At 38.0% G+C, this 22,797-nt stretch overlaps 1 protein-coding gene across 5 annotated transcripts in view; it reads right to left on the bottom strand.

The window, feature by feature from the left end:
- Window positions 1-22,133, bottom strand: part of ltbp1 (latent transforming growth factor beta binding protein 1) — an 82,348-nt gene extending 60,215 nt beyond the window's left edge. For all 5 annotated transcript variants that reach the window (XM_058748876.1, XM_058748880.1, XM_058748877.1 and 2 more), the window contains exons 1-3: window positions 21,493-22,133; window positions 20,247-20,317; window positions 9,729-10,071 (exon numbers count right to left, since the gene is read on the bottom strand). In XM_058748876.1, the coding sequence (XP_058604859.1) occupies window positions 9,729-10,071; window positions 20,247-20,317; window positions 21,493-21,821 (743 nt within the window). In that variant the 5' untranslated portion in view covers window positions 21,822-22,133. The remainder of the gene's footprint in view (window positions 1-9,728; window positions 10,072-20,246; window positions 20,318-21,492) is intronic.
- Between the last annotated feature and the right edge of the window lie 664 nt (window positions 22,134-22,797).

The raw sequence follows: 22,797 nt of genomic DNA, 5'->3' as shown, positions 1-22,797 counted from the left end.
CGTGTGACACGACCCTTCAGAAATTATTGTAATTTCATGCTTAAGAAACATTTCAATCATACAGATCATACTGAATATTTTTGAATACCCATCAAAGGAAAAAGATAATCTATTTTCATTCAGAATACAGCTAATTTTCCCTTTGCCTAAACAGCAAATTAAAGTGATGAAGAAGCAATATTAACATTTTTTAAACAATGAAAGAAAAAGATACTCAACAAGGAACACAGTCCCTGTGAGAAATGAGTTTAATATGTTAGTATAAAGCTACTTGAATAGTATCATAATATGAAATGAGGTTTGCAGGCGAGCAGTTAACTGAACAAACTGTGTGGTCTGCATTCAAATATCTCAATAAAAACCACAACAAAAGAACAGCAGGATCTTTTATGGCCTCCACACATCACCACAGCAGGCCAGTAAGAGAAGAAGTTTACAGAGCACTAAGCCAGATCCATTTAGGCACTGTGATCCTAGCTGATTTCTGCCCACAGTGACTCTTCTGGTAGACAGGTTAGATCAGCAGGGACATCTGTTTACATGTGCCGTCTCTGATGAAGAGGAACCTGTCTGAGACTGGAACTGAACCCGCTAGCTTCTGGATTCAGAAAGCGCTCTAGAGAGCCAGTCAGCACTCAATGCTGCTCCTGTGGCCATGAAGCCACATTTTTTTTTTTTTTTTTTTTTTTAAATTCACTAATGTTTATTTGCCCTAAGATTATTCTGCGCAAGGGGAGCAGAAGTATAATGAGCTGTTTATATTGAATTTTACGACACTGGGCTGAGATTCAGAGTAAATCCTGGTAATATGAATTGTAATTATGGTTTTTGGAGCATAGTGGTTGAACACATGTGATGCGGCTCCGCTCACTTCTTCTAATGTGTCTATTGCAGCCCAGCAATATAATAACTTGGAATGTGCAAAATGACATATTTTCGAAAAATCAACCCGCCAGTGGGTTGCCTGAATGATCTGAAAGAGCATGGTAATTAAAGGCACCACATGGAGGAAAAAAAACCCATATACAATCTACATTACCAGGTCGGGTCGGTAAGATGTTTTTGAAAGACTTTTATGCTTAACATAGTTACATTTTTTTAATCAAAACTTCAGTTAATCGGTATTATTGTGAAGCAATACTGTAAATAACTGTTTTCTATTTGATTTTTTTTTTTTAAATGTACTCCTGTGATGGCAAAACAGAATTTTCATCAGTCATTACTCCAGTCTTCAGTGTCACATGATCCTTCAGAAATCATTCTAATATGTTAATTTGGTGCTCCAGAAACATTTCTTATTATTATCAATGTTGAAAACAGTTCTGCTGCTTAATATGCGTGTTAGCTAACCAATTTCATAAGAGCAATTTTAACCAGTTTGCAATTTGAGTAGTATTAGAATAGTGAGCAAATTTTGCTTTTACAGTCCACTAAATTGGAATAGCTTGAGAATGTGATGTAAATGGAGACAAAGCCATATGAAGCTTTGTTCTCAAATTTCAATTGTGGATGAACATTTAGCATGAAATCAATACTTATGGATCATCCAGCTACTGCTGTTGAAGTCCACAGCTCCATCAGAGAGAAGATGAGAGTAAGAGGGGGATGTCAGAGAGGCCGAGAGGGAGAGAGAGAGAGAGAGAAAAGTTATAAACATAAGCTCCAATTCCAGTCTCAACAAAATAGCTGGCAGGACCTCGTACGCTGGCAGACGTGCTGTAATTAAACCGAAAAAAAAAGATGCAGGGAGTTATTTTTTTACTCTCTCTCTCTCTCCCTCTCAATCAAAACCGAACAGCTACACAGGTCTGAACTTCAGTGATCTCCAGATGTTGCTTATTTTCACATAAACGACTTAATTTTTCACATGCCCATTTCTCTCTCTACCTCTTTCTTTTCTCTGACCCTCCTCCATTTCTTTCTGTACCACTCTGCCCATCCTCCTTCTTTAATAATATCAGTACTTCGTCCATCTCGGTTTTCCATTTCCTTCTCCCACTTTTTTGACCACTTTGTCTATTCTTCTCCTTCCGCTCTTATCCTCTTGTTATTCCCAGAATCTGGCGGAATCCGCTGCAGTTCCTCCCTCGTGCTCGGCGAGACAGCTCTCTCTTCTAATGAACCCAGTGACCCACATCAGGATGCTTTTGCTCTCTTCAATACCTATTGTCTGCAGATGGATATTTGTTTCCTAAACACCAGAAGACCCAATTTCATCACTGACGCATAACACCTAGACTACATGCTAAAGCTGTTTGATACATTTATAATGCAGATTATCTCATAATCGCTACAGCTGTCAAGAGCATATTGTGATTACTACATTAAACAGTCCCTCCAAGATTTTGCGATTCAGTGATTACAGAATTTAACCGGAAATCAAGTATACTCCACATTTTTTGTGCCAGCATGTATTTTTGTTTTTTTTCTAGAAAAAAATGAATCAATATGTAATAGTCTTGCCACTGTATTGCAGTGAATGCCATTATAAAGTGAGCAGAGAACAGAGAACTAGGACATCTGGTTATATACAAGTGTTTGAAAAGGACAGAAAATTTCCGATATGAAGCCCATTTGAGGGCCTGGAGAGGGTAATATTTAATATTTCCAAGTGATCTCTCCAAATCATTCATTCATGACCTTCTCTTGGCTATTTTATTTTCAACCGGTTTGCTTCCAAGTCGAGACACATGCGGTGAAAACAATATTACAACAATAGACATTACAATTGTTCAATTAACATTAAATAATATTTTACTATTTTTTTTTTTTTTAAGTATACAGTATATAAGCTTCACTGATTAGATTATCACCAGTTACATAAATACATCATGGTTATTGGAATATTTGCACACATTTCAAGAAAGCTAAATTCAGTCATTTTTACGCTGCAATAAATAAATAAACAATCAGATAAAAGTCCTATGAAACCTTGATGGGACTGATTAAATGTCAGCAAATGTCATTTTAGGTATACAGTGGGGCAAAAAAGTATTTAGTCAGCCACCAATTGTGCAAGTTCTCCCACTTAAAAAGATGAGAGAGGCCTGTAATTTTCATCATAAGTATACCTCAACTATGAGAGACAAAATGAGGAAAAAAAAATCCAGAAAATCACATTGTAGGATTTTTAAAGAATTAATTGGTAAATTCCTCGGTAAAATAAGTATTCGGTCACCTACAAACAAGCAAGATTTCTGGCTCTCACAGACCTGTAACAACTTCTTTAAGAGGCTCCTCTGTCCTCCACTCGTTACCTGTATTAATGGCATCTGTTTGAACTCGTTATCAGTATAAAAGACACCTGTCCATAACCTCAAACAGTCCAACTCCAAACTCCACCATGACCAAGACCAAAGAGCTGTCAAAGGACACCAGAAACAAAATTGTATACCTGCACCAGGCTGGGAAGACTGAATCTGCAATAGGTAAGCAGCTTGGTGTGAAGAAATCAACTGTGGGAGCAATTATTAGAAAATGGAAGACATACAAGACCACTGATAATCTCCCTCGATCTGGGGCTCCACGCAAGATCTCACCCCGTGAGGTCAAAATGATCACAAGAACTGTGAGCAAAAATCCCAGAACCACACGGGGGGACCTAGTGAATGACCTGCAGAGAGCTGGGACCAAAGTAACAAAGGCCTCAAATCCTGCAGTGCCAGGCGTGTCCCCTGCTTAAGCCAGTACATGTCCGGGCCCGTCTGAAGTTTGCTAGAGAGCATTTGGATGATCCAGAAGAGGATTGGGAGAATGTCATATGGTCAGATGAAACTAAAATAGAACTTTTTGGTAAAAACTCAACTTGTCATGTTTGGAGGAGAAAGAATGCTGAGTTGCATCCAAAGAACACCATACCTACTGTGAAGCATGGGGTGGAAACATCATGCTTTGGGGCTGTTTTCTGCAAAGGGACCAGGACGACTGATCCGTAAACGAAAGAATGAATGGGGCCATGTATCGTGAGATTTTGAGTGAAAACCTCCTTCCATCAGCAAGGGCATTGAAGATGAAACGTGGCTGGGTCTTTCAGCATGACAATGATCCCAAACACACCGCCCGAACAGCGAAGGAGTGGCTTCGTAAGAAGCATTTCAAGGTCCTGGAGTGGCCTAGCCAGTCTCCAGATCTCAACCCCATCGAAAATCTTTGAGGGAGTTGAAAGTCCGTGTTGCCCAGCGACAGCCCCAAAACATTACTGCTCTAGAGGAGATCTGCATGGAGGAATGGGCCAAAATACCAGCAACAGTGTGTGAAAACCTTGTGAAGACTTACAGAAAACGTTTGACCTCTGTCATTGCCAACAAAGGGTATATAACAAAGTATTGAGATGAAATTTTGTTATTGACCAAATACTTATTTTCCACCATAATTTGCAAATAAATTCTTTAAAAATCCTACAATGTGATTTTCTGGATTTTTTTTTTCCTCATTTTGTCTCTCATAGTTGAGGTATACCTATGATGAAAATTACAGGCCTCTCTCATCTTTTTAAGTGGGAGAACTTGCACAATTGGTGGCTGACTAAATACTTTTTTGCCCCACTGTATATTATTTATAATAATCAAATTATAATAATAAAAATGTAAAAAAATAAATGATTATTTGATAATTTTTGCTCAATATATTATTAAGAATCATTGTCCATGTTACCATGTAACAATTAATGTACCATGTTACAATTAATTGGGTCTCCCTTGAAATTGAGATGGAGCATCTCAAGGGGCTTTCCCTTCAATAAAATTCAAATTCAATTCAATTGCATTTGGTCTAAATGTTGACAGTATCAATAATTTTCCTAAAATGCTAAGGATTTAGCTTAAAGCCACTATCATAATTTTAAAGAACCATGAATCTCTCCCTTGTTTCTTATTACCCATCAGCAGAGTAGGGTGGCACCTTACTGCACAGGTGTAACCTGGATGTGACTGACACTTCAAAGTCCTGCCAGACATGAGAGAAGCAGCACCGATGAACTCCAGACCTCCTGATTGACAGGAGTTACAGAGCCAGGTGTGTGTTAACAGCACTGCTCTATTATAGGTGGGTTTTTAATCGCTGGAGGCTAGCAGTTACATCATGCTGTGGTGGAGTCAGTATGTGCTCCTCACAGGGTGATTACATACGCTCTAAGAAAAGTCCGTAAAATTTGGCCAATGTGCCGTGTTAATATGAAGGAATTTTCCGTACTGATGTTTCACAGGTGTTTTACCTGTATTTTGAATTACACTGCATCATGCTGTGCTTTAGGGTCAAAGGAAATGTCCGTAAAATTAATGGAAAGCATACTGGTCTGTCTTTGATTCACCATTTACTTCTCCAGCTTCATTTACCCCAGCATACTTATACACACAAACCACCTGTACACAGCTATAGCCACAATATCCATTGGTACTAATTAGTGGGGCATTCATATTAATTAATTATTTATAAAGATATACAAAAAAAAAAAAAAAAAAAAAGATTAAATGCATTAATATTTTATTTTAATATCCATGATTAACTGCATTAATATTTTGTTAATATAAACGGTTCTATATTAAAAAGTACTGAAATGCAACAAAAATGACAAATTAAAGTTGCAGTCCATAACTTTTTTAGGTTAAAAATGATCTGAAATCAATATTTGAGCAAGTACATAACCAGCCAGTGTTCAAAACTATCACCTTACTTTAGCCCGATTCACAACGGTTAATTTATAATAATGTTTTCTAATTTGAGTGGTACAGGTAGGTTTTCACGGGAAATTCGAGCATGCTGCTACGTCATTACGTAACGTCTGTAAACATAAAGAAGTTGTCCCGGCTACTAGGCTATCGCATATGAGGATCCTGCAGGTGGCGGATCATTTATAGCCTTTTCTCACAGCAGCTGGAATAATTAAATGTACCATTTTGATGGTGATTGTAATACAGAAAGGATTATGTGTTTATGAAACACATGTGAATGAAATTAAATTATATTCAAGTTTTAAATGTGCTTTTGAGTACAGATAGCCTGGGATTACACAAGATTTGTATTTTAAAGACAACCCGTTCGAAGGGAGCATAATTTGCTTTTTAGGTTAAAAGAATTTCTTAATATGAAATTCAAATGGTATGACAATTAGACTGTACAGAAATCGAAATCTACACACTAATACACACTATACTCATTGTCACGCAATGCTGATGTTGTTAACATTAATAATTTGAGAATAAAGTATAACAATAATAATAATTTGCACGGTTAGATTTGATATGAGCTAACCGATCTTTAGATTAAATCGCCATTGGTAGCGCAATTTATTGTAATGCTTTTTTCCTCAGTTGGTCAGAACAAACGTGGCAGACTTGTTCAGATGGCAATATACGGTGAAAATTCTCATTTGGGTCATATATTCCAAGACGTAGGCTAGAATCTGTGATTCCTGAGTACAGTATCCACACCGATGCGGTGATTGACAGACTGACACACATACTCCCCAAAACATTAGCTTCATCTATGCTGGAGCCGTGCCGGAGTACAACCCCACGCAAGGAAGATAATTCCGCACAGAGCTGCAATTCCAAGTTTTCAAACAGAGATGGCAACATAGAGGCAAAACTTACAGACTGCAGCTTTAATTACTATTTTAAATCTAGTACAACATGGTGCTCACTACTGCTTTTACATACAGCATACTGTAAGCTCTTTCATTCACTTTAACTTGCAATTATCTTCTACCAAAATCTGATTTGATAATACCCTAAACCAGCCATGTCAGTTCCAACTTTTGGTTTTTTATGAGTACTTAAAAGGACTAGTGACTCATTGTTCAACTCACCTAAAGGTCACCTAAACTGCCAACAAAGGATTCATGAGTTTACTTGAGATCTGGATAAGTCAACACAGAAAAATCCTCAGAGCACAAACACTACAAGACTTAATCATAACCTCCAACATTAAACACCTCAAATCACTTTAGTCAAACAATAGGTTTAGAGTAAATACAGTGTGCCACACAGCTTGAACACAATGCTCGGCATCGATCCAGGCTCGGAAAATAAAGCGTCAACAGAAAACACTGTATAAAATCTCTCCTAAAGCATTTCGATCCTTTCCATGACCAGCAGTGTTCCTTTGGATGGATCAGGTTTTCTTGACGCAAATCCACAAACACATTCAACTATAAATCTAAAGGTTTTTCTCACTATAATATTAATACAAGGCCTCTGCAAATTTAACTCTGTAACATCTTGATTTTGAAGCCTATAAATTCAAAATTATCATCGCAGAGAGAGGTTTTTTCAGTATAACTGTTGCACACCTGTAAAATCATGCCACATGAAACCTGCCTGAAAATGATTCTTTTTCTGAGCGTTAGAGTTCATTGAGACGTCAGAAAGATTTGTTACATGGCTCATACTTGATTCTAATTAGCCAAATGTTTTTACATTTCTTCATTCCTAGATGCTTGTCCACAATTAGCCAAAATGTTTAGGTTCCCCAAGTGTCTGAATAATCATTTCACTGACCTGTTTCTGTGGTGATGACACCCAACCACAGCTTCACTAAACTAAACCCACACTGATGATTCACAGCTGCCCGTCACACTCACACCAACAAATCATTCAATCTGTGCTTCAATAAACCTTTCACTCATTCAGTCGGTTTTCGAGGGAAATGTGGCCTAATAACTGTCATATTTTGACAGTTGCAAATATTCCATTTGAAGAGTAAAATAACAGTGAAAGAACACGATGTGAAATGTTTTTGCATGTAAAATTTATGAATACATAACTCACTGCTTCCATGTGTTACCCTGGCAACCCTTAGACTGTAAAAAGCGGTCTAAGAGAACAAGCATAGCGGCATAGCGCCAGAATCTTGGTACTTTAGTTTTAAAATTAAAAAATAAATAAATAAATAAAATAAAATATTTTAAACATAAAATAAAATTATCAACAGATGATTGATTATAGATGATTATTATGATTACAGACTGATTATCAGTATTCTTTACAGATTTTAACACCTTTATACAACATATATTCGGTTCTCAAATATCAGGTTAACCATGAAATATCTGGTATAATTCTTTAAAATGTCACCAAAAAAATGTCATTTTTAGTACACCATTGCACCTTCAATGTAAAATATAAAATGAAAAAAATAATTAAATAAAGAAGAAAGAAAATAAAATAAATAATGCACAGTTACCTAAGGGCTGCTTGACTGACGGTTGCAATAAAGCCTTTGTGTACTTCTTGTTAAAACATTTGTCTTCACAAGATATTAATATAAACAGAAAATTGAATGTAAATTCTGATAACCTGACAGCCCTACCTTGTAACACTCAGAGTCTTGTCTTTTTGACTTTTGTAACCCAAATATTATCCTAATAATATAATTAAATATTGATTATATATACTGATAACATTCAAAATAATCCAAATATCTAAAATGCAGGAAATTCCTCTCAAATGTTGAGCAAGTTTGTCTGCAGCTGAGAGGAAGGGGAGTTCTGGAGAGAGGCCTACCTCCTCCACACACAATAAACCCTGTGGAAACCCACAGAAGCTTTCGAGGACAGGTCTGGTAGCAATTACCAAGCAGATACGTCCAAACTCTGACTGAAAATGCACGTCAGTCCCAGCACATAAACTGCTTTCATTAATATTTTAAGTAGAATTCATCAATATCCTGCCCTGCCACAGTCTTACAGCTTTTCCTGGAACCAACATGGGGGCAATTCTGTGGCTTTCCCCCACATCTCAAGATTTTGACTCAGCGTGTGGTGTCTGTCTGATTCGCTCTGTTAGAAAGAAATAAAGAAAGCTTCACATCCGATACGATTGTGAACTTTCCAGTCATCTATATTTGTGGCAGCCAAAACAATCCCAAGCCAGACCCTGCAGAACCCTCTCAGAAAAAACAGGTCACTAAAGAGACTGCAGGGGTTTTAGTCAGTCACGGTAAAGGATTCTCATAAAAATCGTGTTTTGAGGGCAAACAAAAATTACGGCAAAAACTAGGAGGCTGACATAAGGAGTTCGGGAGTCACAATTTGGTGAAAGCCCAAGTGTAAGTCATGCAAAAAGATTTCAGTGAGTCAGGCTAAAGAACAGTAGGTATTTCTGTAAAACAGACCCAGTCTGAGAGAGTAGTAGGGGGGCACGAAAGGGGCAGAGACCGTTAACATCTGTGGGTCTGAAGTCTGGCATTAATACTGAGCTATGGTGTTCATTCCAAAATAATAAAATGACAAGTTTGGTGAACTAAGGGCCTGAGGAATCACAAAAGTCCAAAATACATTTACACAACTACTCACAGGTCTTTGCTATGTGCTAAACTAGAAAATATATTCATATATGATTATATGTTTGTTAGTATTCTCTACCAATATCAAACCTTTTAGGTCATATAATTGGTTCTGAAATATCAGTTTCACCAATAAATTCTACCACTGTGCATTCAGCTGGAAGTGCATATTATTTGATTATTCAACTATGATTGGACTTTTTTTTTTGCTGTTCTAAGCTGAAATAATTTACGGTGTGAACCAGGCTTCATGCTGAAAGTCAAAAATCTGGTCATAGGAATTCTGCACTGTCCTTTTATTAATAAGTATAATCAATTAGGAACGTTTCAGCCTGTTTGAAAAGTACAAAGCCAAACAACCATTATGACTGAAAATTCACTCAAATCTTGAACCATGACACAGTATTATGATGCTATAAATGAATGAATCCAGACGTCATACTCACTGTGGTTGATAAGGAATGGGTCCGTTAGGTGATGGCTTCATGGACAGAGTCAGATGTCCCATGTTGGTGCTGGGCAACGGTAACGGCACTTGACCTTGGCCTTGTGGGAAGATCTGCTGAGGAATGGGACGCTGGGGAATTACATTATGACCATTGGGATATCCATTCGTATGACCTCCGTTTGGAAGTCCACCATTGGTGTGTCCGTTTAATGGTCCAGTTGGATGAGAGGATGGGGGCAGAGTGGTCTGTTCACAGGACTTGCCTTTAGAGCCTGGTTTACACACACAAATGTGGGGCCGCAAGCACATCCCACCATTTTTGCATGGGGGCATACAGTTAGCTGTAAAAAAGAGAAGAAATTAAAAAAATGTCATATAATACAATTAATATAATATCACTTATACAAACTATCATATGCTAAAGTTTAATTATTTACATAGCGCTATTAGAGTTTTTAGAAGTTTATAGAAAAGTTTATAGCAAAGAGTTTTCTAGGCTGGTCTGGTTATGTAAATACAAGTGGTTTAAATTAATATTCTGGGTTAAGATGCTCAGTTGGCACGCTGTTGAGTAAAACATAATAATTTGATGTATTATTAAAAGCAAAGCAAAAGCAAAAACCAAACCATGCAAAACAAAAAAACAGAGGAAGTGTGGAATGGAAGGGTCTATGGGATCCATAGCCTTCTATTATGCATGCATTTCTGTACACACTTCCATTTTGTTAATTTTTACATGAACTGATGTAGGAGTTGAACTGAAACATTCTTATTTTCATTTTATAGTTGAAGTTTTTATTTTGTTTATTGAAAATTATTATTTGTGGTAATAAATCAACAGCATGTCCAGCTTTACATGGAATACACCTTTAAAAGCAGATATTTCTACAATATTCTCAGCATAGTTAATACAGTAGAAAATCCATTAGGTCATATATTTTGTTTATTTTTTATAATGATGTGGAACAAAACATAAAAATGAAGATCAGAATTGTTATCTGCACAGATCATGACAGAAAGAGCAAAGACAATGCAAGAGAGAAGCAGACTAACAGAGAGAGAGGGAAAATGAGTGGATAACTGGGTGTTGACTTGTGGTCTGTAATTACATCATTGAGGAGCAGGAACAAAGCTGTCATTCAACTACAAAGAGCCTAGCGGCCTCTGTGGCCAACCTACACAGACTCTCGCTCTCTCTCTCTCTCTCTCTCTCACATACACACACACAATCAGGGCAGCTTGCTGCTCATCAGCAAATTTATAGTTAGTCATATTAAGCGATTGAGTGCTGTGGAGATTCCTTAATAGGAAATGGATCAGTGCCCAGTACTCAAGGCAGATGTTAGGAAGAATGATCTCATCGACAGTTTCTATCACATCACACTGAACATAAGCTGCTTTACACAAACTATTACAGACAGGCATCTTAACATCTTCATATATACTGTACCTGTTACAGACCTTGTGGTCCAGACTTTAGAGTAGGCCTACAGTGAATTTTATGCTATATTCAAAATCTCACCTTTGTACTTAAATCAATATTTATATAAATTTAATTTGCATTTAATTAAATTATAAACTATATATAACTTCATTTTCATCATAAAAATAATTGTGCTTAATTTATAAATTCTTTTTCCAGATGCTTCCTGAGGGAGGTTTTATTAAATTTAGCTTACTTTTGAAGACAAACTATACCCAAACACATACAGACACACACACTTGTCAGAGACATAATTGTTCCATACAAACAGGATTAAAATGAGCATTTATTGACCACAAATTATTATGCACATGCCTTGTGACAGAGGTGAGAGCGATTACGTCAAATATGACATCATATAAACCACTCCTTTTTCATTTCAGTTGACATGACCCACAGCAGGGGATTTCTGTTTTCTTTTCCACCCTCACTAGGTTTCCCTCCTTTTCCAATGTACCTCATTGGTCCTCTGGGGCTCAGGGTTACAAAGTGAGACGGCCCTTAGAAACGCAGTACACACACGAACACTGTTCTTGTGCATATCTTGCCCTTGTACACCTTCTCTCCCAAACGCACAAAATGAACATTCTTTCAACTCAAGGACTCATGCCACATACACATTTAGATACAGAAAAACTGCTATATGAGTTAAAGGAGATATAGCCTAAATACTAAGCAACACAACTGTTCTGAACACTGATAACAGAAAGAAATGTTTATGCAAAATCAGCATATTAGAATGACTTTGAGAAGCCCTATACTAGCCCCAGAAAACAATCATTTCTACCACACATAAAAGTGTCCTGTCTCTCTATATAAACTTATATTGTAACTTGCTTGTACAGTGTGAATCTGTAAGTCAGCATATCACAAGTTTTAGATTGTGCTGACGTCCTGCCCACATTAAAAATTAGTAAGATCGTCTCACTAACCCTCATGACTAATGCCATGGGCTACTGTACAATGTGGAGGTTAAACGCTCTGCTCAACGCCTCTTCAAACAAACCTTCCAGCTGACTAAACTTCACAGCACCAAAAAAAGAAAGTGAGAGATAAAGTTAAGCCTCACAAAGACAGAGAGCAGGAAGGAAAGAAAGACTGATAAACAGAGGGTGATGTTGCTGACTCAGATGACCGGGCTATGAGGAGCAGTGCTGGGTAATTCCAACACGTCCAACGTCTTATTAGTTTTATCCTAAAGTCAATATTGAAATCGGTGTTAAATGTGTTGCATTGTACCCGCAACGTGCTCAGCGGTGTAAGAGCTCACGCACAGCTGAATGCGGCAGACATAATGGTCGATAAGCCCATTTCAGTCTGCTAGTATTTCACAGTAGACACAGAGCCAATTAAAGGTGGCTGCGGTCGGGCCATTTCTCCGCTGAGCTTTATACATGTAACACATCTAAGAGCTCATTCAAGAGGATCTGTATGCTGCAGCGCTCTGCCACAGCTCTAACGTCTTCAGACGTGTTGAATATGAAAGGTACAACTTGGATTTGCTTGGATAAGAAAGTAACATGTGGGTTAGCATGCTAAGCTACTGCCTGAGGACTGAAAGACTGCAGTGTGAGCAGACAGGAGAGGCATTTCACAAGCTGTTGTGGAGATACTGACACAGCAAACTCCTCTCAAACAAGCCATGCTTTAATTAACCTGGAAAAATAAGCATTTATGTTAACATTAAAGGGAAACTCTTTTGGGGTAGGGGCGTGTTTGTTTTGGTGATTTCAAATATTAACATTGGCTACCAGAAATCACTTACCCCACATTTAAAGCGACCATATGTCCTCTTATTCCCAGAAATGTCCTGGCCAGGATTTCTAAATTGTCCGGGTTTTGGATTTGTTTTTCTATTGTTTTCATATTGCTGAAGGCAATGACTGACTAATAATGTGCAGGCATTGGACACAATCTACCAATGTTGGTGTGCAAGTAGGCGGGATCTACAGAGAAAGGTCAAAGCCATGCAAATATGGTATATATAATGTATGCGGACTGTTGAGAGCAAGCCAATAGGAAAACAAAGCCAAAACGCTGACATTTCAGGTAATTTAGAAATCACGGCTAGGACATGTACACTGAAAAATGTGAACGAATGGACATTCTAAATAAACCTTACCCAAACCTGTCAATCTGAAAACTAAAAATGCTTAATAATTTGATCTGGTCCACTTTCTTACAAACTATAATACAATAAGCCTAATCTAAAAATGATTGTTTGTGCTGGTTAAACTTCATTGCTGGTGGTTAATAAATAAGACGTAGGTGACTGTACTGAATTACCACATGCGAAAGTGGTGCAACTAGTGAATTGAGAATTTAGCTCTTTTCTTTAGTTCAGGATCATCCCAGCAGGTTCCTCAACCTAGTCACCTGTTCCTGCAGATCTAGGACACTTTTTCAGCACGGACGGCCAGGAAAAACGTATCCTTCTCTCTGCCGTGCTGTGGAGCCCAGGTGAAATATTTTCATGTTGTGTTTTATCTGGCGAGCGGCTTGAACGCTTGGGCCGTGTTCAGTTGAGGGACAAAATAGACTGAGCAGTCTTTCAGCGGTGAGCTGTGCACACATGCCTGAGCTCAGGAAAAACACTCAAACACTTCAGAAGAGCAATATGAGAAATCCAGGCTCAGATGGAAGACATGAGAATTCATTGCATTTTACATGTTGTAAAACAAACTGTAAATAAGATGTAAATTATGTAGAGGCATTAAATCGAAGCTGTCATCAATGCAAAAGTTGCTCTCTCGTCCTAAATTTTCATTAGAGTTTTTACCATCCGCAAGCTCTTCGGTGCTACAGAGTCTTCCATTGTGCAGACAAATTAAATCACCCATCAACCCACGACTGTCTGAGAAACACAAAAATGCGCTAAATGTTTCCTGATGATTTCAATCCAATAAAAGAACTCAGGGAAAGTCTGAGAAGCTTCTGAATGCATATCACATGGCGAATGCAAGCACGAAAACTCTTCAGGGAAGAGAGGACAACAAGGCGGCATTCTGTCATTCTGCAGACTGAACCCTAGGCTCACTTCATGACCTCCGTTCAAACAACTTTTAAACATGTCTGCTGTTTTTTCACACTCCATTCTGTTTCTCAGAAATCTGTTAAATAAATTAAGCCATATTTTAACACTACATCCTAACCAAAACATTCCAGTAATAAGCCATTGTTGTTAAGGCAATATTTAGGCAGTAGTTCATAAGCTCTCCGTAAAGTAATGTGTCATTAAATGGGAACAGAATATGGACGTTCACAATTACTGGTACCGGTCCAAGCTGCCTTCAAATTTGTAAAAAGAAATAGTGTTGAAAAGCAATAAATTAAATTATATAAATTAAATCAAAATTCCCTATTGAAATGACACAAAATGATCAAATAATTAGTCAATTAAATAAATTAAATATATTTATTAATTAAATAAATTAAATATATCAAATATAATGGTCCAGGAATGGTATCTAAAAAACAGTAAATAAATTAAATAAATACTAATACAGCAATCCAGAAATTTTAATATTTATTTTCTTTTAATAAACGTTGACATGCACAAATGACAGGCACACTGGAAAGTTCACTGTTAAGATCGTTTTCATGTCAGAGAGCTGCTAAGAACTAATTTATTCACATAAAGTTCACCCTCTAAAAATATAAACAAGTGTAAATGTCAACATCATTTATCTGTCATTTAAAACATGAGCTCATTGATGCAATCCAATCAGTCTTCCAGTTCATTCCAACTATTACTCCTAGTTGAAGGCTTCAGTAAATATTTAGTTTATACGTAGGGTTATGTTTCAACTAAGTTTAATGGCGCAATGCTCAAACATTTAGTAGTGCAAGTAAGTTGGTGCTGGTGCAACCGGCCCCTGGTCTACATTGTCATTTATTTATAGGACATGATGGGCCAGAAATGAACCAGGATTAACACTCTTCCTGTTCTGTTAGAGATAAAGAACTGGAGTGCAATATCTTGGTGGTAAAGTAGAAAGGCTAATATCCCAGCGTCCCTCTGCACTGTACAATAATAGGATTCAATGTCAGCGACCAAAGCTACCTGGATGACTGACAGCTCCAGATAAAACACTTCACCTATGAAGTTCCTTGCAGCTCAATGGAACGAGCCAGGGTAAACAAAAGGCATTTCTATTTAGACTATTCTCTTTGTTTGCACTTTCTGAGTGAGGTGAGTGTTAAAACCTGAAAAATCGAACCCCATTAAACATTTAGCAAGAAAATTTACAATCAGGTCCATCTTCCGAGACAAGAGAGGTGGTGAGTGGAGACAGTGATCCTAAAACACAAATGGAAAGGAAGATATATAGAGACAGGTGGAGGTACTGACTACAACCTGTACTTTCTCATTTTCCCCCTATATCGAAAAATATACGAGCAATGAAAAATGGTTGACCCATGATTAATCTCTTGCCACTATGTCCCAGTCGCCATAAATTACAACATCTATTGCTGCTGTCAGATAAACGAAAAAGGTCATATTTCATTCTTAATTTACTTGAAAGCATGTGTACACAGTGGTGACCCCATCATAAGACACATATTTATAGGTTTATGCCAGTGATCTGGCAGAAAAACTGGATTCTGTACATTTATGAGAATAACCTTTCACGCAAGCGCACCAAGGCTGGCAAAACATAAAAACAAATGGCTTAATGACACCATAGTGGTACTGGATAACAAAATAAAAACAATATAAACCCAAGATTTCCTGAGTCAGCAGAAAAATGGTCATAGAGACATAATACAAGGTATTAAAGAGTCTTCCCTTTTCCACACTCAATTTTCCTGCAAGGTCTTCCATTAAAAACGTTCTGTTACATTTCAGCTCAAATTTAAGAGCTCTCAGGCCACTCACTGTGCGGCTGACATCAAACTATAGATGCTTCCATTGAAAATAAAAGGGATGGCTGAAGGAGGAATGTGCTCTGGGTTTGCTCCAGATGGCCTGCAAAGTGATTCCTCTGCCCGTGTAAACAGGGAAACAGGGCCTCTTTCTGTAAACAGGGGTTTTATTTTTATTTTTCTCCCTCTCTCTCTCTCTATATATATATATATATATATATATATATATATATATATATATATATATATATATATATATATATATATATATATATACATACATATATATATATATATATATACACACACATACATATACACACAACCCTAATTCCGGAAATATCGGGACATTTTTTAAATCTGAATAAAATGAAAACTAAAAGACTTTCAAATCACATGAGCCAATATTTTATTCACAATAGAACATAGAGAACATAAATATTTAAAAGGAAAAAATTTACACTTTTATCCACTAAATGAGCTCATTTCAAATTTGTTGCCTGATGCAGGTCTCAAAAAAGTTGGCACGGGGGCAACAAAGGGCTGAAAAAGCAAGAAATTTTGAAAAGATTCAGCTGGGAGAACATCTAGCAACTAATTAAGTTAATTGACATCAGGTTTGTAACATGATTAGCTATAAAAGGGATGTCTTAGAGAGGCAGAGTCTCTCAGAAGTAAAGATGGGCAGTGGCTCTCCAATCTGTGAAAGACTGCGTAAAAAGATTGTGGAATCAAAGGCTTTGCAAATCTCTTCATCTACAGTGCATAACATCATCAAAAGATTCAGAGAAACTGGAGAAATCTCTGTGCGTAAGAGACGAGGCCGAAGACCTTTGTTGGATGCCCGTGGTCTTCGGGCCCTCAGACAACACTGCATCACTCATCAGTATGATTCTGTCATTGACATTACTAAATGGGCCCAGGAGTACTTCCAGAAACCACTGTCGGTAAACACAATCCGCCATGCCATCTGCAGATGCCAACTAAAGCTCTATCATGCAAAAAGGAAGCCATATGTGAACATGGTCCAGAAGCGCCGCCGTGTCCTGTGGGCCAAGGCTCATTTAAAATGGACTGTTTCAAAGTGGAAAAGTGTTCCATGGTCAGACGAGTCCAAATTTGACATTCTTGTTGAAAATCATGGACGCCGTGTCCTCCAGGCTAAAGAGGAAGGAGACCTTCCAGCGTGTTATCAGCGTTTAAAAGCCAGCATCTCTGATGGTATGGGGGTGCATAAGTGCATACGGTATGGGCAGCTTGCATGTTTTGGAAGGCACTATGAATGGAGAACATTTGACGCAACATTAAACGAAAAATACGTCATAAACTCTTCAGCAGCTGGAAACCTATATCAGGCAAGAATGGGACCAAATTCCAACACCAAAACTCCAGAAAACTCATAACCTTGATGCCCAGATGTCTTAAAATTGTTTTGAAAAGAAGAGGAGATGCTACACCATAGTAAACATGCCCCCGTCCCAACTATTTTGAGACCTGTAGTATAATTTGCACCAAATTTGAAATGAGCTCATTTTGTGCATAAAATTATAAAATTTCTCAGGTTTGAAACATTTGTTGTTATCTATGTTCTATTGTGAATAAAATATTGGCTCATGTGATTTGAAAGTCTTTTAGTTTTCATTTTATTCAAATTTAAAAAACGTCCCAACATTTCCGGAATTTGGGTTGTGTGTGTATGTATTATATATTGTATATATTGTAGTGGGGGCGATTTTTCAGTGACTGGTGTAGTTTTTAATCGCTCTGCACGTAGGTGGTGACAAGTAGCTGTTTTGAATTCAACCAATTTGCTCAAAAAAGCTAAATTATTCAGGAATGAAACAAGCTACCACTTTCATCATTAAATAATTAACTCAACCATTTTATTCAAAAACAATGATTCATTCAGGAACTAAACAGATTACAATCATTTACTTAACTAATTTGTTCAAAATCAATGATTCATGCAAGAACAAAGCAACTGTGTTTGCTTGGAGAACAGTTACAAATAATTTTTCTGTAGCATTGTTCAGAAATGTTTGTTTTGCATTTTCGTTTGCTGGAAAATTAGAAATACACTAAGTAGCCGGCAATATTGTTATTTGAAAGGTTTTCGACTGTATCACTGTGATTGTGCAGCGCTTTCAAAATGTCAGCCTGTTTGTTTGAGTAATGTGACAAATAGCCCCGCCCCCAAACTCACGCCATTGGTTTAATGAGAGATCCTGTACTGCGTTCAAACAAATATAGCATGTTTTTTTCATGTCCAAATGTTTACACTTTTTAAAGGACTTAACCTCACTGAATGATTTACATACAGTTGTCTCTGTATATTAAGCTTTAAAAGTATCTCAGTTATCTAAAAAATTAGAATAAAAAATGTAACAAGCATTCTTAGCAAAACAAGTCTTAGCTATACAAGAAGCACTGCAACAACCTAAGACTCTATGGCTTAGTAGCTTGCACACCAGCCCCTGAGAAACAAACCCATATCTATCAAATACAGACATACAAGACTGACTTTAACGTATGAGAAAGATCACTTGGATGAAATTGCCTGCATAATCATTGTACACTAGTAAAATGTACACCTGATGTTCAACGCAAGGCTCCAAGACAAAACACTTTGTCAAAATGCAGCAGACATCCAAGACACAATCTTGGAGGCGCCATAGACCCTACACACAAAAAAGTCAATTTGTCATTCCTGGAAAACAAGGGGAAGGAAGGAGGAATGTCACTGGAGACAGGGGATGTAGACACAATATTGATTGTCTAGGATGTGTGTAAAAGGTGGGTAAGAGGAATGTGTGCTGGAGGTAAGACTCAGACAGTGGGTGGAGGTGCAACTCCTGCTTTTCCCCCGTGGCCTCCACGTACTTCCACACATACAGTGGTGGGTTCTTATATAACCTACTGGCAGAAACACACAGGATGAGGAGAAACTGATCCAGCTCTTCCACTGTGTTATCATACTCTCTGTAGCCTCAAAATTCCTCACCTTTTACCCCCTTATCATTGTGTCCTCCTCTCTTTGTTTTCTAAAATTCTATTTAAAGTTTTTTTTTCCTGTGTACTTTCTGTCCATTGCATTAACTGAAACATTTCTGCCACGTCTTGCATTTCCTTTCTTTACAAACCCCATGTTGGTGCTCTGGGTTTTGTGTGCAATAACTTGCAGATTAGATTGGCTTGTAACTTGAGCATGTTGTGATATACTGCGTGTTTGCTAATATATGCTATCCTGAACCTTCCGCCGCCACCCACTTGAAATCTACACCTATGATAACAAAACACACCCTCGTTCTAACCACCCCCATCCCTCAGCTTCAGATCTCACTGAGACCGTTTTGACTCAGATCACAGGTGGGCACTGCAGCTGTCTGTCTGGTTGTTTATGAAGGACACCATAAAATGTCTCAGCATATGTCATGTTTTAACCAAAGCAACTGCTCGTGGCATTAAAGGACAGTTTACTCAAAATGAAAATTCTGTTGTTCCAAACATGTATGACTTTATTTATTCTTTGGAACACAGATTAAGAAAATAGTTTTAACTGTTTTTGTCCATTCAATGAAAGTCAATGGGGTCCAAAACAACACTTGAACCCTCTGATCTGTTTTGTGCATTTTACAGAAGAATTACAGTCAAAAGAGACCAAATATTTACATTTCCTCTCACTTATATTTAGATCCTAGACACAATTTTATACCAAGGGGACTATGGAGCAAGACATGGATGAATGTCTTGCTCAAAAGCGCATAGTGAGGGTTTGAAGCCAAAGAGGCATAAGTGTAAATCCAAACCCTCGGTCTGTGATCAGTAAATGATGCTGGGCAGGATTGTTAACTCCTAGATGATCCCTAAATATGATTGAACCTGCAGCTTTTGTGTTAGCAGCCTAAACCCTTTCTAATAAGACAAACTAAATCCTCTTTTCTACACGAATGGGTTTTAAAGACTAGTTAGCTAATTTTGTTGTCATACTTAGGATTTAGTTACTTGGTTTAGCAAAGAAACCATTCTGAACTAGACTTTCAGAGTGATTATAGGATTTCCCTTGTTCAAGCAAGATTTTAGATTTTAGTTCAAGTGTGGTGTAGTGCAGAAGAAAGACCTGAGAGAACCCAAGCACATGCATGATTCAAAAGAATCGTCATAACTCACGTTTAGTGCAGCGCTGAGATCCTGGGGTCTTGCTCCAACCAACACAGCACTGCCCCCCACAGACGTTCACTCTGCAATGACATCAAGAGTCACATTCACACACAAACTGAATGGACCTACTAACCTTACGGTAACCCCCCCGGTCAATCTCCTCGCCCACCCAGAGAGGTTTCTGATGCAAGTCTGCTCTCACTGAAGTGACATGAGAGCCCAGGGGCCAAAGCTGGATGAGGCTCCAATATAATCAGTCTTATTCCCACTGTGCTATTTCATACTGTACTTTAGAGCAAAGCAAGAGGAACTGTTCCAAAGCACAGGAAATATGAAGAAATACAGGGCTGGGATACACTCAGTACTCTTCGTGATTGTAGGGAATGTGGAAAAATCTTTGTGAATGGCCTGGTGAAACTTTTTAAGGGCCATCGGGTTCATTGGTAGGGGAGCCGGTAGCCTACATTTAATCTGGCTCGCATGGTTTCTTGAAACAACAGATGTTACTTTGCTTTTTAGAACATTATGATCACTGTATAGACTGGTTGCTTTATCAAATTTACCACTCCTTAGTGACATCTGGCTGCTAACATCATTGGCAATCAAACGCAAGTTTGAAACTCTAATCTAATGGTACTACAACACTAACATTCTTTATTGCTTATGTTCAACAGTATTACACTGACACAATTTACATTAGCAATTTGCGTAATACAAGTAACACATTACAACAGAACCATCACTTAGTTTTTAAAATCATACTGAACTTTTATTTTTGTAATCTTATGGCATATTTTTTCTTCTTATGGCAAATTTTTATATTTATCTTTATCAAACTGTGAACTACAGACAGCTCAATAATCGGTTTGACTTACCGATATTCATTATCAGCACCATTTGGTGGGTCTCTAAAGAAAATCACTTAATATCGGCATTTACTTATAAAGTTACTTTATTTTTTATTAATTTGTGTTTAGCTTGGATAATGAACTTTGTGACCATTTAGACTGCAAAACAACAATGCATAAAAGCATCAATTATTTAAATAACACTACAATATCACAATATTCATAATGAATATGATAATAATGAATATTCATAATCCATATTTTACTGCTGTAGCTGCCAAATTTAGATATTATTTTGTCTAATAGGTATTGTATGGTAAATGCAAATAATTATAACTCTATTCAAAAACTCTATAGGTTATTGGTCGAAATGTAATATTATGCACATGAATACACTTGGCTCTTACCCTGACATTTTCATATGATGGCTGGTTGCGTGTCGGCCAGGCTGCGCGTCCTGGCGGATCGGAATGCTCGGGTTCGGGTTCGACTGGTGACCCATTCTGCGGGTTCGGACCTGGCCGCCGAAGCTGGCTTTGAGCTCCACATTGTAGGAGTGCGGCTGTCCCGACGCTCCCGAGAGCGATGAAATAGAGCTCACGTGAACCCCGTCCGTACCGCTCGGTCCCGGCTGAAGCACGTACAGTTTCCTGAAGCCGCTCTTATCCGCTGAGAGCGAAGCCGGAGAAATCAATAATGTTAGGGAAACAATGATGTCCCACATAAGCACAGCCATATCCACTGGAAGTGAAAGTGTTGGGAAAGTTTGAAAGAACTACTCTGTACTATATACACACACTACAGATAGAAAGACACAAAAAGAACTATAGAAGTGTAGCTCCACTCTGTCGCGTGTGAAGCAGTTGTAAACCCTCGCGCGCTGTCATCTATTCGCCATAAGAAAACACTTAGAGGCAAACATAACTTAAAAGAGGGGAAAAATGCTTGGAGTGAAAGAAAGCACGAAACGGAAATCGGGGAAAACGGGAGTCAAGGCGGCGAGAGAGCTCGCGTGCGGGCGATTTGAGCTCGAGCAGAAGTTTGAAAACTCTCAGAAAAGTTTGAGCGTGTGTGTGTGCAAGGGCAGGAGTTTGTGCTCGAGCTCCATATAGCCAATCTCCTGCAGACATGACGTCAGGGATGGAGCTCTTATTGGAACACACATGTGGGGCTGAACCCTTAAACCAAAGGCAAAAAAACTGAAGAACTGCGTTCAGAAGTATGAATTTGATGGTGGGGGTCGTCTGTAAAAATGTCAGATAAGTGCATCCATCATAACAAGTCAAGCCTGTCATGTAGAGTGCAGACATCAGTTCCACTGCTCCACACAAAAATAAGCTATTCCACTACAGGGTTCTCAGGATAATACATTGGGACTGGGGACTGAATAGTAATATTGCTTAAACAAAAGTAACCAGAAATTCCATTAGAACCAAACACTGGCTATACCTACATGCACCCTAAGCCAGTGCTGGAATTAAAGCTGAATACCATAATTATACACATAATTAGAGTAACCATAATCACAGTATATGCTTTAACCACATTTCTTCCACTCTGATCAAAGTGTGCATAGGCCGAAGAGAAGAAGCCACACTTTGGGGGTACTCAGGAAACAGGGTTACTTCTAATGAAAACTGTTATTATTTAAGATGTATTTGGCTCAGTTCTTAGTCTGACACTTTCATATGGTTGTTGTTTTACAAAGGACA

The sequence above is a fragment of the Onychostoma macrolepis genome, chromosome 17 (assembly GCF_012432095.1).
Source record: "Onychostoma macrolepis isolate SWU-2019 chromosome 17, ASM1243209v1, whole genome shotgun sequence".
Lineage (NCBI taxonomy): Eukaryota > Metazoa > Chordata > Actinopteri > Cypriniformes > Cyprinidae > Onychostoma > Onychostoma macrolepis.
The sequence above is the reverse complement of the archived record's forward strand: the minus strand, read 5'-3'. Positions and strand labels throughout refer to the sequence as shown.